General features: G+C 36.0%; 1 protein-coding gene across 9 annotated transcripts in view; it reads left to right on the plus strand.

Annotated features, from left to right (window-relative positions):
• Positions 1–16,606, plus strand: part of TFEC (transcription factor EC) — a 148,983-nt gene that overhangs the window by 92,613 nt on the left and 39,764 nt on the right. For all 9 annotated transcript variants that reach the window (XR_014575006.1, XM_083809723.1, XM_083809725.1 and 6 more), the window contains 2 exons: positions 12,103–12,354; positions 14,636–14,731. Coding sequence is in view for 8 of the 9 variants with exons in the window: in XM_083809723.1 (XP_083665849.1) it covers positions 12,103–12,354; positions 14,636–14,731 (348 nt within the window). In the remaining variant the exon portion in view is untranslated. The remainder of the gene's footprint in view (positions 1–12,102; positions 12,355–14,635; positions 14,732–16,606) is intronic.

Consider the following 16,606-nt stretch of genomic DNA (forward strand, 5'->3'; position numbering starts at 1 on the left):
ACTCATTGCCACTTGCAGCCATAAAACATATTTGAATACAAAATGTACCAGCTGATTTTTTTTTAAAAAGCTCTTAACTATTGATGTGAAGTATTTTCTGTTACTTTTTTCTCATACGACCATCCTTGATAGAAACGTCACCTACTACTCTCAACTACCCCAATCTGCTCCTCTTCTATGAAAGCAAATTTAGGACAGATCCTAACCTGGCTTAAAATGATGTTCTGCCCTGACTTCACAAAACAAACAAACAAGCAAACAAACAAAAACCACCACCACCACCACCACCACCACCAACAACAACAAAAAAACAACACCAAAGACGTGTTGTGAAGCTGATCCTAGGATCAGCCTATTTCAAAAGATTTCCCTTTTTATCATTCAGAGATGGAGGAAAGCAATAGAAAGCAGATTTCTTAGGCTGATGCTGCTTTTGTTTGTGTCTTTATTGAAGCTATAATATTTCACAGAATTAGATGTTGCATTCAAAAATAACTTGTCCAACGCACTATCCTCCATGATCTGACTTGATCTAGAATATCTCTTCCAACATAAATTATTCTGTGATTCTGTGATTATACCTCACCAAACCACCTTCTGCCACCAACTTTTTTCCTCCTTTCTGTACCATTCGTGCAGTGGATGGACCTGGGGGGTGCATACCCAGGTACAGTTTTCTTTTCTGAATGAGGGAGGACTGAGACACAATAAAGGGGTTATCAGTGCTGTTATCTGATGGTGAAATTATGACCATATTTTAAAAATTTGTGTTTTTCAACCAATGGGTTTTACTTCTGGGGGGAAATTTATGTAGTCTCCTTGGTATACAGTCATGAATCTTTCAAATTAGAAGTAGGCAATACTGGTGTTTTTATCCAAAATGGTTGTCTTTTGAACTTACTGTATTTTCAAAGAGGAATAACTGTCCAGAATTAGGCTTACTATGTTCAGTTTTTGTCATTTTCTTCTTTAGCTTGTGCTGCCAAAACATGAAAAAGTTATTTGAAAGTGTATTATAAATATCTGCGTACAAACACTCCCTACCCGATGAAATTAAGAAAGACAAAAACCCATTCCTTTCCCTTAGAAATACCTGTATATTCAAATACCAAAGTACTGTTTTCTCCTTTTACTGTTTTTGCATTAGTACTTTTTTCTGTATTATAGTTGATGTCCATATCCTTACGCACCAGGAAAATATACTTTTCAGGTCTAGAATTGTTTTGTTGTCTGTAACTGAACAGGAGGGATGTTACTGCCATCACTGCATCTCAAATGATATGGTATCTGCTCTTCTTGGGAGACAGAAAAAAGGTGCACCAAACAGTAATCTATTACTTCATGTTCTGTCTTCCTACGTATCGAGGCTGACTTCTCTCTGAGTTCTCCAAGTGAGATGCAAATGAGAAGATGACAGTTGTGGTCACATAAAAATAATTATAATTCAAAGAAAGAACCAGAACCTTTTAAAACTAATCAGGAATTTACTAAATTAGGTGTCACACCAATGATCTTTTTTTTCCTTTTTCCTTTGTTTCATCCTATTTGAAGTTCAGACTTTCTCAGATACAGATAAATGTAGTATACGTATGTGTTGGTTCTCTCCTATGTTAGACCTATTTCCCTTTCTTTACTTATGGATATCAAAACAGGCTATATATATCTTAACAGTACAGACATCTTTTGACTTTTCTGTGTTTTCATCTCCATTTAAATAGTTAAAAATGCTGACATTAAAATATAATTTTTATGATTGCAAGCATTGTCATTATTCCTGGCATCTGTATCAGCCAGTGTTGAATGAATCCCAACTTTTGGAGTAGATTTGGTTTTGACATATGATATTTGTCAGAAAATTTTGAATATCTGAATTAGATACCTTGTTCTAGTTATGGATTTCTCATACTGCAAGAACTGTGCATTTACAGGTCTGTGTTAGCTGTTGCAGTTGACAAATAAAGAACTCTTAATGCTGCTATTTTGTTTCTTCTGCAAGGACTGAACAAACTGCACTGGTGTAAGGTCATTAACAGAGTTTTTTTTTAACTAAAAAAAACAGTTTATGCTTTTCATACTGAAAACTGATGTTCCTAGAATATTTGTTTAATACACCCTTCTCCATTTGATAGCATCATATTGGCTGACCTAATTAGAATGACTTCTGGAAACAGAGTATTCTGCAAGTAGTTAAGTAAAGGTATCAGGACCCAGCTCTTTAAACATAGCTGGCCATACAAAAAGATTCTTTCCATTCTTCAAATGCAAGAGTCACGTTCACTGTCCTTTAATAAAATCAACAATAAAGAGGAACTGGAACAGTACAGATTTATTATATTCACAGATGTCATGAATCAATGAGAGCATGGACAGGGTCACTGTGCAGAGTCAAAGTAAGGATATTAGCTGGGGTTTCATAATTTGATTGTGGTCCATTGTTATGCTTGTGTGGCCTATTAACTGTAGTGGTTGGTTTTATTCGCAGTTTAGATTTTCAGCTTAAATTCTAACTTAAATCAAAGGGATAGTTTTGTAAAAATACTTCCTGTAGTTTGCTTTGCTTAACTTTATAGGCTGTTTTTATACTGTAATGTTAAAATCTTGAGTCTTTGCCAGTGAAGACCACAAAGTCATCGAGACTCATTTTTATTTTAAAACATGACAAGCTGGCCTTAAGACCTTAGGGGTCCTTTCTTCAGAAGTCAAGCTGGTGATGGATAAGGAGCCATGAGAGCTGTGTGTATCTTAACTGCAGGAGTTCAATTAAGAAGCCAAGAGTGTCTCAGATATATCAGCGCAAATGGAAGTGCTTGCTTTGATAATGTCTCTGTAGCCGCTCAGTGCAGGTAGTTGGCTTCCCCCAACTCATTTCTGATTGCACGAGGAGGTTAGCACAGAGGAATACCTGAAAGAACCGAGCTCCATCAATGCTCAGTGAGTGCCAGAGAATGCCGCAATGGGGAAATGCTATCAAAATCACTGCATCTGCACAGGGGTTTGTCAGGAAATGGCTAGCTGTATAATCTAGCCCCTAACAGCTACAGCCATGAGAGCTCTGCTGCCTCTCTCTCCGTGAGAGACATGTTCTTCTGCTATATATATTGTACAGAAAGTTTTCTCACTCAGCACTGATTTCTGCAGTCTCTTTTGCAGCTCTTTTGCCCCCACATTCATCTTGGTTATATCTTTCAACTGTTAATTTGCTGAACTACATAGATTTCCAGCTCGTCTGGCGCATGTTTGGTCATATCCCCTCATCTATTTGCTCTGCCACACAGGTGGATTTGCTTGAAAATGTAAGGCTGAAGTAGATTCAAGAAGGTTCACCACTTTTGCCTATTCTTATCACTCCTAGCATGCTTGTCTGAATCTAAAGGCTTTTGATTTTAGGAATCTGTATCATCCTCCTTTCTGCCAATGTTTCACTAGTCTTACCCTGAGAAATCTGTTCCTAGTATCTAGCCAGGCTCACTTTTGTTGCTACTTAATGCCATGATACTGATTGTCATGGCATTCACTTCATACTGAAATCTGTTGCTTGGCCACAGTCTTTTAAAGAAGTGAAGACTTTTATTTGTTTCCTCTCAGTCTTCTCTTCTAAAACTAAATACTCCCCCTCTTTTCAGTCACTGATCATTTTTGTTGCTTTCCTTTGGACCTACTCATGCACTTCTCATCTTCAAAGTCAGTATTTCCACTGTAAACACTTTTTAAAGAACACATCCTATTTTCAACTTCTGACGTTGTGAGATGCTTGATGTCAGCAAAGCCCTGTGGAAGCCTGCTTCATAAAACTTTCTAAAAATCAGCAGAGCCGTGCTTGGAAAGATAGATCATTCATATAGCACATTACAAGAACGCTGTCCACTTTTTGTCTTCTGTTTCCAAATGCCTTGTAGTGTTAAAATATAAAAGACCTACACCCATTTCTATTTTTCCAAGTGGAGTAAAACATTGGACTTTAATATCATTTAGGAAGACAAGTTTATTACGACAGCTTTTCCAAAGTAGACAATCTCACTCCATTTTAAATTAGAATTGTGCCTGGAATTAGAATGCATTTGCTGAAAATACTGTATTTAGAGGGCTGCTTTCTTTATGAAATCCTTTAGAAATAGAACACTGAAAAGCAAGTTTCTAATTCTAGCAAATGTTTTACTGTGTGTTTGTATCTGACCTTACTCAAGGAAACATTAGGCTTTGTCTTTTGGAGTACACATTAAGTTACTGTGACTTCAGTGACAGCGAATCACATAATTAATTGTTTTCCTAAATTCACATTTAAATTACAAGGACTCTTTCCTATGCTCCATCTTACAACTGGATACTCTATTTTAGCACTGTGTTAGTGCTGATGATTTCTTTAACTTGAAGTGCATATTATGTAGATAACAATTTTTAAAGTAAAAAAAAAAAAGTATTTTTCTGAAGTATTGTAATAATTGAAAGTGTACATATAAGTAACTCTGTCTCAGACTAGAACTGTGCAATTAATAAACATTTTTACAATTTTCATTCTAGATATAATAGAAAATATATTTCTTTTCATAATGGTTGTCAATGTGATGGGTAATACTCCCACCCTACCCCACATTTATAATTATCAGCTATTTTAGGCCATTGAGATAACAAAATACTGAAGCAGTTGTCATTGTTGAAGATAAGGCCTTTGTCAAAGAACTTTAAAATGTTTCTTCTTCGGTCTCTTCACCCTTGAAAGAACATTCACAAGTTCCTGATGAATATGATGTCAAAGGTTAAACAAGATGAAAAATAGTGCATTAGAGTCACATGAGAGATTTTTTTGTTGTTGTTGTTTTTAAACTTGAAAGCTACTGTAAGGCATCAACTAAACACAGCTCTGAATTGCCAGACTGGATGCCTTTTGCTTTGTATTCTCTCTTCATGCATATTAATGGAGAAGGTCTCGTCTAGTCAGATCAAAGTTCCAATAAGAAAAATATATTCACATTTAAAAATTAATTACTGTGTTTAGCTTAAGTAATTAATTGACATAATCACACATGCTTTTATAAACTAAACATCAAAGTGAACAGCTATGTTATTTGGTGATAGTTTTTAAGATAGAACAGAAGTGTATAATTACTAAGATGAAATTTCATTTTATTATGAAATAATTTCACAAATGTGCTTTTCTCAAAAAGTTTAATAGAAAGAACAGGACAAACAAACAGCTGATGTTCATTTATAATAGAAGTTAGAAAGGAAAAAAGATTATTTTATCACTAAAATTTATTTTTTTTTCCCTAACTCTTAAAAGCCAGTTGAAAGTCATCAGAAATAGAACTGAAACAGTCTGTGTTATGTCTGTGTTTCTTATCTTAAAATGGAATTAGATTTTTTGGGTACTTGCAGAGCATTTTAATAATTAAAAAGTTCATAATTAGTTGCTTATTTTCTGGTACGGTGACTGAAAAGAACATGAGGCCCCATAACTCAAATAGATTCAGAGAGTTGTTGTGTTCAGGACTAATGGTAAATGATGTGATCCCATCAGTGTGAGAAATTTGACTTCAGGAACTTTTAAAAACATTGGAACAGATTAACATCCAGCATAAATGGCAAAGTAATGAAGTCTACTGCTCAGTCCAGGATATTATAACTATATTTATACATATTATATTGTTGCAGAGATTTGAACATTTATTAAATTCAGAGTGAATTTTCACTGAAGAAAAAGTTACTATTATGATAGTGAGTTCTCAGATCCAAAAGTCCATAAAATTTAAACAAAGAAAGGGCTATCAGACCACTCATTCTAATTCCTTTAATATCACTGGCTATTGTACTTTATTCAGTTATTATCCTAGTACTCAGCTTTGAGTCAAGAAAGTGTTTGATGAAAGTTTACCTTGGATTTGGCTAATTCATCTCTTCCAGAAATTCATCAACCCTTAGTCTGAAGAAAACAGCAGTTAGAGTCCCTGAACTATTCCTTCTGAATATGTCAGTGTCTATCTATTCACAGAACTTCTGATATGAGTTTACCTAACATCAGCCTGTGGGCAGTAGCTCATGTTTTCTATGTGTTAGCTTAACACAGCCCTTTCACATTCAGCATCCCTCACAAATTTCAGTTTGACAGCAAGAAAGTAGTGGATTTTCTTAAAGTGTTCATTGAAACACACTTTTTTCACTCTTTATTTGCTTCTGTGGTTCTTTTCTATATCCTTTCAAATTTTCAACTATGTTTTAAAAATGTTTAGGGTCCACTGAGCCATTAATACAAGCAGAGTAAAGCCAGGTTCTTATCTGCTTCCTTTATAACCATTTTCTCTGTCTTGCTGTAGCATCACTAGCATCACCCCTGCCAAGTTGCTGGTTTATTGTTACCCCAAATCTTTTATGGACTCTTTGCTTCCAGAGTATTTTTCAATCAGTTTTCTACGGTGTTGCATCCTGTATTTCTTTTCCAGAAGATGTGTATTTGGCTGACTTGGAACACATTTTCTTTCAAGGGAGTCACTGCTCTATAAAAATATTATTCTTTTCAGTACCTTTTATTTTTCTCTAGTCCCAAATCACTGATAGAAATGTTGAATAGTACAATAATGTGAAGAGCCTCTCTTTCTGATGCCAAGCCTTTGCTGATTACTTTCTTATGCATATTCGTCAGCCAACTCTTAATCCAGTTAAAACATACTTTGTTGATATTGTGTAGTGCTATATTTTTAATTAGAATATTGAATGATGCTAAGTCAAAAGGCACACAAAAGTTGAAGTATATTATACCTACATCGTTACCTTTGGCAACCTAACTTAAAATCTCATCAAAAAACAGAAGCGGATTTGTTTGACCAGGCTTATTTTCCACAGAGCTATGTTGACTAGCATTAATTATATTCCTATCTTTTAATAATTTATTAATTGAATCTCTTTTCAGTTTTCCCATTATTTTTCCCAGAACTGATGTTGGGCTAAGCAGCCTGGGAGTTAATGTATCATCTGCTTGCCCATAGCGGAATATCGGTATGATACATGGCACTGCTACTTACTGGTATATTGTTGACATTGATCATGCCTCATTACATCCCCTAAATATGCCCTCTTTCTTACTTTTGGCATGATAGGCATTTTTTACTAGTGGAAAAATCTCATCGGCAAATGTGGAAGTGAAATATTTTGTGTAAATAGACTACTGAAGACCTAGTTATGCCATTGTGCAATATATTAGAAATGAAAGAAAGAATAGTGTGAGTGTGGGAAAAAATGTTACACAACTCTACCACAGTTTTGCAACATGAGGACATGTGCTCAAATTAGAAAGAGCAATTGAAGAAGTTTGACTATGTGTCTGTAATTCTGAAAGGCAGTTATGTTCTTGTTCTCAGAACTGGCTTCTCAGTGAGATATAAAATAGAAGTAGGTACAGTTGGTTACATGTGCATTGAGATTTGCTCTGGATTACAAAATCCATCCCAAAACTTTCATTTCTGTTCTAGCTTTGTTCTGGTTGAATTATACGATTTGAGTCTGGGTTAGCTTCTTTTGGTCCCTGCAAGCTTGATGTTTCTGGTCCTATAGAGGTTTTAATTTCACAGGAAAGCCAGATAATAGACAAAAGCAGTGCCTAGGAGGGAGTAGATAATCTCTCCACTGTTAAATTTTATGCTGTCCTTCACTCCTCAAAAAATCCTTAATAATTAGCATTTAAAGTACATGGCCATAGCCACTGCAAGAGAATGCCTGGGAGAAGAACCAGCATTTATCTACATAGATTCATTGCCTTGTTACACCTTGCACACAAAATAGTCAAAATAGTCTGTAAAACTTCAGGAGCACTTTGCAGAAAGGTTCAGGCCACTGACTTTACTGAGAGCTAAGCAGGTGTGCTGGCATATAGTTCTAAATCTTGGGCTGGGTCTGAGGCTTTTCTCTCCCTGGAGTCAGTATCTGATTCATCAGGTGGTCACTGGGTGACTACTTCTGCTAGAGATTCCCAGAAATTGGACATGTCAAAGAGCAAGGTCATCCATTTCACAAAAATTAGAAAGGCAGAGAGAAGTTTAAAAGAAAATGACCTTCTGAGTGCCAGAAGATAGATTTTTTTTTCAAATCCCACTGCTCCCACATTTCTGTGCCAGGAATGAGAACCCAGGTTACACGGAGCCACCAGCCCCATGGATTCTCTACCCTAAAAAACATCCTAGCGTCTTTTAGGGTCTTTCTTTAAGGTGTCTGGCATTAAACAACTGATTAAATATTCATTGTACTAAGAAAAAAATAATAAAGTAACTCTATATTGAAACTGTTGTGATAGTAAAGGATGTTTCATCTTCAACAATGCAGGTTCCTGCTCCAAAGAAGTTTCAATGATCTTATATACAGGAGGAGTCCTAAACTGGAGAGATTCAGAGATCGTTGCCTTAAAATTTAATATAGTCTCTAACAAAATATTATTGCTGACTATGGGAACTCATCAAATTAAAAGGAACTAGAAAATTAGTTTCCCAATACTGCTGGAGGATATACCTCTGGGATTATTATATATTTTTTTTCCCAGTTGTCTGTAGCAGGGAACTAATCTGGTGGATCTAAAATATTCCCATTATTACTGTCTCAAACCAGCTTAGTACATGTATGTCTGGGCTGTTTTGCTTGTGGGACTACTTATATGTGGGAGCGATTTTTCTTTTTTTTTTTTTTCTTCATTTATTTCACTGATCCCCTAACCTGAATATTTAAATACCATTTTTTCCCAGACTTAAAAATTATTATCCAGAGTTTAAATATTTAGATTACCATTGCAAATTTCTCTGGAAATTTTCTTTATTTATTTTACTTTCTCAGGGGCTCAGTGCCTTTTCCAGTCATGTTTTGAAAATCTCCAAGGATGGAGATTCCACAAGCACTCTGGAAAACCTATGCCAGTGCTTAACCACTCTTTAACATCACTAAAATGAAGCTCAAAATCAACACAAAGTTTATAGTTTATAATTATAGTAATTGTTATTTAAAAGAGCTTATGTGATTACAAAAAAAATCAGAAAACCTAAACTAAGCTTAACAGTACTGATATAATAAAAATCATCCAGCAAACCAGTAGAGAATAAACTGATCATACTTGGTAATTGACACTTCACTAACAGACTTCATAAAATTATTAAATTTTGAATTTCCTCTCCTATTTCACAAATGTTGCATGGACAGCTTTAACTGTCATTTCTAATTTCCAGAGAGCTTGACTTTGCATTCTTAGTATTCCTTTAGCATAACATGACTTTTTCTCCCCATTTATTATACACTAGCAATATGATTATAAAAATAGGAGTTCAGTTCTGCTTTGTCTTTATGTAGTGGTTTGACTTTCAAAAAGGCTTGACTGCCCATCATTGACATTGACTTCTAAGATTTATTTAGATATATAGGGATGATTAAGTATTGCAACTTCATGTACTTTTGAAAATCAGGGCATAGATCCCTTTTTAACACCAGCAGTACTGCTTTACAATGACTGCAATTTGCACAGTAAAGGGAACAGAGGGGTTTGCAAAACCACAGAAACAGATCCCATCAGAGGAGCTTTAGTTTTTTACCTGTTCGTGAAAATTGAGGACAGTACGGGCAGGATCTAAGCACTGAAAAAATGTCATACAAGAGGAGCACTCCTAATAAACTTGATTTTTTTACTTGATTTTCTTTCCCACAGCACACAGAAATGGCTCTGTGGTAGTTCACCAGCCCATTGGGCTGGACAGGGATTTCAGTCTACCATCAGCAATCTGAAGGCCAGAGAAAGCAAAAAGCAAGCCACTGACCTTTCAGCAATATTCTTGTGGCAGAACCCACTTCCTGATTAAAATTCTGCCCATATACAAAACCAAACCAAACCAAACTAACCAACCAACAACAGCAAACTCTTAAACAAGATAGTACACACACAGGACACTGCAAATTTCTTGTTTCCCATTTAATTTGAAGATATTCAATATTCATGTGGATTTTGTGTTTCAGGTAGACCTGTAGAATTTCTAAGAAAACAATTCATTGTTCATTTAAGAGAATAAAGCAGCTGGGTGAGATGCAGTAATTGGATTTGTAACCGATGCATTGATTCCACTCCCAGTTGTACCATCCAAAGAAGCTGTCCATTCAAAGCTGTTCATTGTAGTGTTCTGCACTGCTGGAAAGATATCTTCATCAATTTAGGCCGTGCAAGATCTAGATACTAGTCATATTCAGTGACCCTAGAGTTCAGTACAAACACCAAGTATCTGTGGGTGCTTTCGAAACAGCAACAGAAAACAAGGGTGCACAGCAAATCCCTGCTTTGGCTATACAACGGGACATATTTTCTTTCCATCAGCACATTTCATTTCACCCAACCTGTTACTTTTGTTAAATCGGTATGCAGTAGAATTCATATTTAGATTCTAATTTAGAAAGCTGCATGAGTGTTTAACTTTCAGTATGAGCACAAGCCTTATTGAAGGTGAAGAAGCTATCATCCTTACACAATGATAAATCAGAGCCTAAATTAACATTACATTTTACACTTACTAAAACTAACACAAAGATCTCAGTTAAGATAAATAATATTATAATTTAAGTAAATCCCAAATACACATTTAGTTCTTAAAATCTTTCAAAGGATGCATACTTTCCTAACATAAAACAAGGGAATATCAAAACATTGTATTTAAGATTTGATATCAATATTTTAGTAGAATATTATTTAATAACTTTAAGGCTTACATCAAAATAATTAATATTATATTCATTACCGCATGGCTTAATCTTTTTATATGGCTAGAAAATTAGTTTAAAGAAACATAATTAAAATAATTCTAGACTTGCCACTGTAACATGATTAAAAATAAAGTAACTACTGCAATGTTGTACAAAAATATAGTTAATTTAAATGCAACCCCCTTTTATGGGCTATTTATCTCTTCTTATGTATGTTAGGGGAATTAAAAAGGAGTTTGTTTAAATGACTGAATTTTTTCAGAGAAAATAAGGGCTGCAGAGCAAGTCTTGCTGTTATTTAACAAATATTAATCATGCTTGCACAGAGGCCACTTGAGAAAAATTTATTACGAGAAATTTGTGACCAGTCATGCCATAGCTAAAGGAGAAAGCCACAGGGCTGAAATGACAGTGAGGTTTGTGTATGCAGTGCTCCTCTGGTAGTTAAATTGCAGGAATGTGACATTGATCTGAGATGAGAGCTGTTTGAAGTAGCAATTGTCAATCTTTGTAATCAAAGGATGGCCCAAAGTCTTACTCAATTAGCCATTTTGGCATGACCGCTTGGTTTATAAAGTCCTACCGACTCAAAAAGTGATCTGTCCTCAAGAGGCACTTCACAAAGACTGCATGGTTTCAGGATAGTGAAGAGTCATCTAAGACTGTAACTTTGGGCCATTTTTTAAAATTATTTTTATTAGATTTTTATTTTAATTTTTGCAAAAGTACAACAATGCCTCATTTGACTGACTGTACCTATTACAAGGTGAACCAAATTTGGGTTTAGATATAAATGAATGTCTGCTGCTCTTGAAGTTGGTTGGATTGTGTTTTTCTTTATACATTTCTTTGCTGTTTCAAGTACAAAAGTATAATTACATTGTCATACTAATTTTAATACATATATGCTTATAGATTTGATTATAATTATTACCGATTCAATTATTAGTGATTCAGATCCTCAGATTAACTGAGAAAAGAAAAACGTGTAGCGCACTTTTGGCCTTTTCTCAGGATCATGTTTATGATCAGGCAGTTGGACTTGATATTTTTAGGTCTCTTTCAACTGAACTATTCTATTCTATTCTATTCTATTCTATTCTATTCTGAATTTTCTATTCTATTCTATTCTATTCTATTCTATTCTGAATTTTCTATTCTATTCTACTCTTTTTCTTTGATAATTATTCAGAGGGTTTATTCACCTGTATAGGGCAATATAGTATACAAATGAGAAATGGGCGTGTAAAATTTAAAAAAGATTTGAGTTTAATAATAATTATATGCAGTGATATAAATCTGAATGTATTGTTCTAAAGTTCCCTGAGGGAGCATATTGGCAAATGGTGGTACGAACAGCTTGAAACTTTAGCAATCATTTCCATTTCTCCCCAGGTACAAACACACTTGGAAAATCAGTCTAGATACCATATCCAGCAAAGCCAGAGGCACCAGGTGAAGCAGTATCTGACCCTTGACACCAAGCTGTCCAGCCAGACCCTCTCCCTGTCCCACTCCCACACAATCCAGCCTGCAGGAGTGACCTCCATTTTAAGGAACGGACACATGCCTCCCGTCAGTGATATTGGCACACCAGAGAGCCCTGTTACCAAGCTGCTGGCCCTTGGAGGAGAACATGAAAATGCGGTAGGGCAGGGCTGGCAAAAAGATTGGGGAATTGGGCATTACTTACTGCTGAGAAAATGTTGCAAGACATATCTTGTATACATTGTGGGCAAGAGATGACTTTCTTTACCTTCATGGGGCCTTCAGCTGCAACACGTGTGCCCCGAATCCTTTCAGACTATATGAGCAATTCCCTTGAATGCTGTGTAAACAGCTTATTGCATGATGAGGCTTCTAAATTTCTGCCAGTTTAAATGTACCATTCTATCCTTTTGTCTTTGTGACATACATTGCTGTACTTTTTTTGAATATGTACTTGGCAATGCAAACTTTTTTTTTTTTTTTTCGAGAGAGTTATTTCTATCTAAAAGTATTATCCTAGCTGCATAACAGACATATACTGATTACTTTAAAGAATCACTCATTCATTTTTCAGTTAGCTGATATATTTATATATGGGTTATCTTGGGTAAATTGGCATAGATCTCCTGACTTCAATGCCACCATTGATTTTAATAAAGATACAGCTGTTATAGAATGCCAGTGCGAGATGTAAATCATTATGGCCTTTAATACTTCAATAGATTTCAAGAGATAGTGCTTGTTGGGTAAAAGGGGAATTCCTACAGAAATAAAAAGTGGAGGTGCCGTATCATATCTTGAGCACTAACAGAAAAGTTTACAAATACATTGCAATCTATCTGAGCACACTCGGATGCTATGCAGCTAAGCATAAGGAACTGAAAAAATTAAAACCAGTGCTTGTCTGAATGCTCATTTGGGGCCCCTCTATTTCTTCTGCATTGACAACTGACATTTTCTGTCTGGTTTATGGATTATTGGAGTCACTACTCTGCAAAGATCGTTTAAGATTACCTTTGTGGTGGTCTCTGTGATCACCTCTGTTCTGGCAATTGCAGTGTGCTGGAACCATTCTTAAGTACTTTGCATATCTGACCAAGAACGACCATTTCCTCCACTAGTACAACTTTATCCTCTAGAGCAAGACAGCTGCTTGTAAAACACCTGCTGTTCCTCTTGAAATATGCCTGTTTGTGATTGAGAGGGTGATTGTTGGCACAAGCCCAAATCCCTGTAGGGATCATTCAAGTAATTTGAATAATCCCATCCCAGAGCCTCAGGAAGATCTCTGGCACAGTGTGATTTCCTAGTACAGATGCATCCTGTGGTTCAGTGAAAGCTATGGGTATACTGGTAAATAATAGAGTCCCAACACACAGGTTGGTGTACTGAGAAGGAGTCATCATATTGCATAACTGCTGACATTCCCTGGTGTTCCTTTGGCCCAGACTGCATTTTCCTACATAAGCCTGCGCATAACTCATGGGACAGCACATGCCTGGCTTTTGGAGGGGGAGAGGACTGGGCATATCAGCTGTGCTGTGCCATTTGGCCTAAAAAATAAATGTATTTAAAGGTCCCTGGCCTATGAGTGGTCCTGGCTTGTGCTATGTACAGATATTTCCAGTCATTGCATAAAGCTTCCTCTATTTCCTTCAGCTACAGCTCTTCAGACCGCTCCTGAACTCTGCTTGAAAGCCCTCAGAGCATGATTGAACTGCTCTGGCAGACAGCAAAGTTAACTGTGACAGGTTCATTATGAGCATTCCTTCATAGTTACTTTTTAAAGTAACCAAAATTATTGAACACTCATCCTGTGCCTTGTCCAAATCTGTATATGTCTACATGTTTGCAAAGTATTTACTGTTTTACCTCAAATAGCTAATTAGCTACCTCATCTTCTTAAGCAGTTTTAGATTCAGACTTGAACAAAGTGGAACTAGAAGGCTGGCTGGAGAAGTATCCAGCACACTGCCAATCACAACACAAACCTCTGCATGCTGAATCCTGAGAGCAGTGTGTGGTACCAAATCTTGAGTGACTCATGCTTTTGCAGAACCACAGGTTCCTTTCAGTCTTCATGCACCAATGGAAAAATACACTGTGGATATGAGACATTTGATGAAGGTGACAGATCGTAGTTACAGCTTAGCAATGTGCTCCTGTCATCTGATCTTGGTGTTGCAATACGGGGTTAAGAAAGTGGAATGGATTGGTGGTTGGGAGGAAAGAAGTAATCGCTAAACCGCAAAACTGTTTTCAAGAAGTAAAAATTGTGAATGTTGTGTAAAGGTACTTGAATTATTTGAATTTTAAGATATAAACTTCTGAAATTCAGTTTTATTGAAGCAATAAATATGATTATTTCCTCTGTATTTTCAGAATAATATTGTCTTCACTAATACTAATAATGATTGGTCTTAAAATATTATTTTACTAGATGGAAGAGGTTATTGAAGACATAATCAATATGGAATCAAGTTTTAATGATGAAGGGATAGGTTGCTCTGAAACTCCTCTATTAATGCAAAGAACTGTAAGTATTTTGTGGAATTTGGTCTTGCTATTTATAATAGAGAATTTCACTGAGTGATTAGATTGCACATTACACTTCAGAGGCCAAAGCAGTGCTATCAGAGAATTATTCTAATTTCTCTTCAGTTGTTTGTCTTTTTGTGAAGAAACATTACAGGGAAATGTTTCCGTGTGGTAGGACACAGCTATTTTATATGGTCCGAATAGCTAATTAAATATTTGTGGTTTTAGCGTCCACCAGCTCCAGTGCATAGCCTTTTACAGGGACTAATACACATGCGGGACTATGGATATGCTGATTCCCTGGACCCTAGAAGGCTTTTAAAGTCCTGCTTAAAGATCCTTCTACCTTGTCTAAAAAATTCAAAGCTTGGCTATGTGGTAGTATCTACAGTAAAGTATTTTCTTCAGTGTCTTGTATTGAACCAAGGTGGGTTCTATTTGTTGGCTTTCATAGAGGCAAATTGCACTAATGTTGAATAATTTAAGAAAAAAGATGAGAAATATCACCTTTCAGATGAAATGCTTTATAGGAATAATCCTAACAAAGTGTTATAATTTCATAACCTCTTTTTTGTAAAAGAGTGACAGAGGATTGACGATGTCTACTTAAATTTTCATATATGTTACACATTTAAAGAGGAAAGATGGACCTTTTCTGGACACAAACGCTCATTATTATTGGGGAAGTAACATCTATCAGAAAATGTAATGCAATACACTCTGTAGAAGGGATGTCCTTTTCTCTCAATCTAGATTTATCTTGGGAACCTTTTTCCAAGATTTTGTCCTAGAAGGAATACTGGTAAAGACAAACTTCTCCCTGGTGAAAGCAGGATTTTCATAGGCTTTGATAATTTACAAAGTTCATTTCAGAATACTGAGTCAGGTGCTTGCACTTAATCACCCACTGGAGAAACATCTTTTTCCGGCTACAGAGCATCACTGTCTACAAAGAATACATTAGGAGACGAGATCTCTACATCTCTGTGTTGCCAACTACACAATCAAATATTAATGGCAATTAATGGTTCCATGAATACCTGGCATTTGTATGCCAGTTACAGAGCTAATACAGTCAGTCAGTCTGATTTATACATATCTCAGTACAGAACATAGCAAAGAAATGCTCCTTGGGGAGTGAATTAATATTTTGGCTGAAATTAACGTGGGACAGGGAAGGATCCTTTCAGGTGTTGTACCATGGGACGGTGATGGGTTTTGTATTGGACTTGCACTCCCTCAACACCTTTTAAAACAGGATGATGATAATCTATGCTAATTCCAGCCTCATTAGCTTTTATCTTCATCCATGAAGGACATATCCCCATGAAATATGTTGAATACCCTATTCTTGAAGAGCAAGGAAAGATGTAATGACTTTTAGGTCTAAGTCATACCTTACTTGCAAAGATTTAGACTCTTGCAATGTCTGTGGGTCAGGTAAGGATATTTACATTTCTGTTTGTGCTGAGGAAATTACCAGGCTACTAGGTAAACTGGAGAATATTGTGTGTTTCCAAATATCTCTCTATAATGATGTGGCAAAATGAAGCCTGCCTTAACCAATGCATGCAAACTGTGCCAGTGTGGGAGGAATCAAGCAATGTCTCTGCCTCTTCTGTTTTCTCTTTTTCAATGTCCACTTTTGCAGTACAACACTTTAGTATTTTTAGGATTGCACCTTATATTTTAGCTTCTTTGGCATTGTCTGAGATTAGTACAAGTGGTGTGAAACAGTCTGTCCAAAATTGTGAAAAAAACCTGAGTCTCTTGGTTTTCTGAATATAGTAAGGCTTCTCTTCTCTTCTCTTCTCTTCTCTTCTCTTCTCTTCTCTTCTCTTCTCTTCTCTTCTCTTCTCTTCTCTTCTCTTCT

This window comes from Anser anser (genome assembly GCF_964211835.1).
Source record: "Anser anser genome assembly, chromosome: 1".
Lineage (NCBI taxonomy): Eukaryota > Metazoa > Chordata > Aves > Anseriformes > Anatidae > Anser > Anser anser.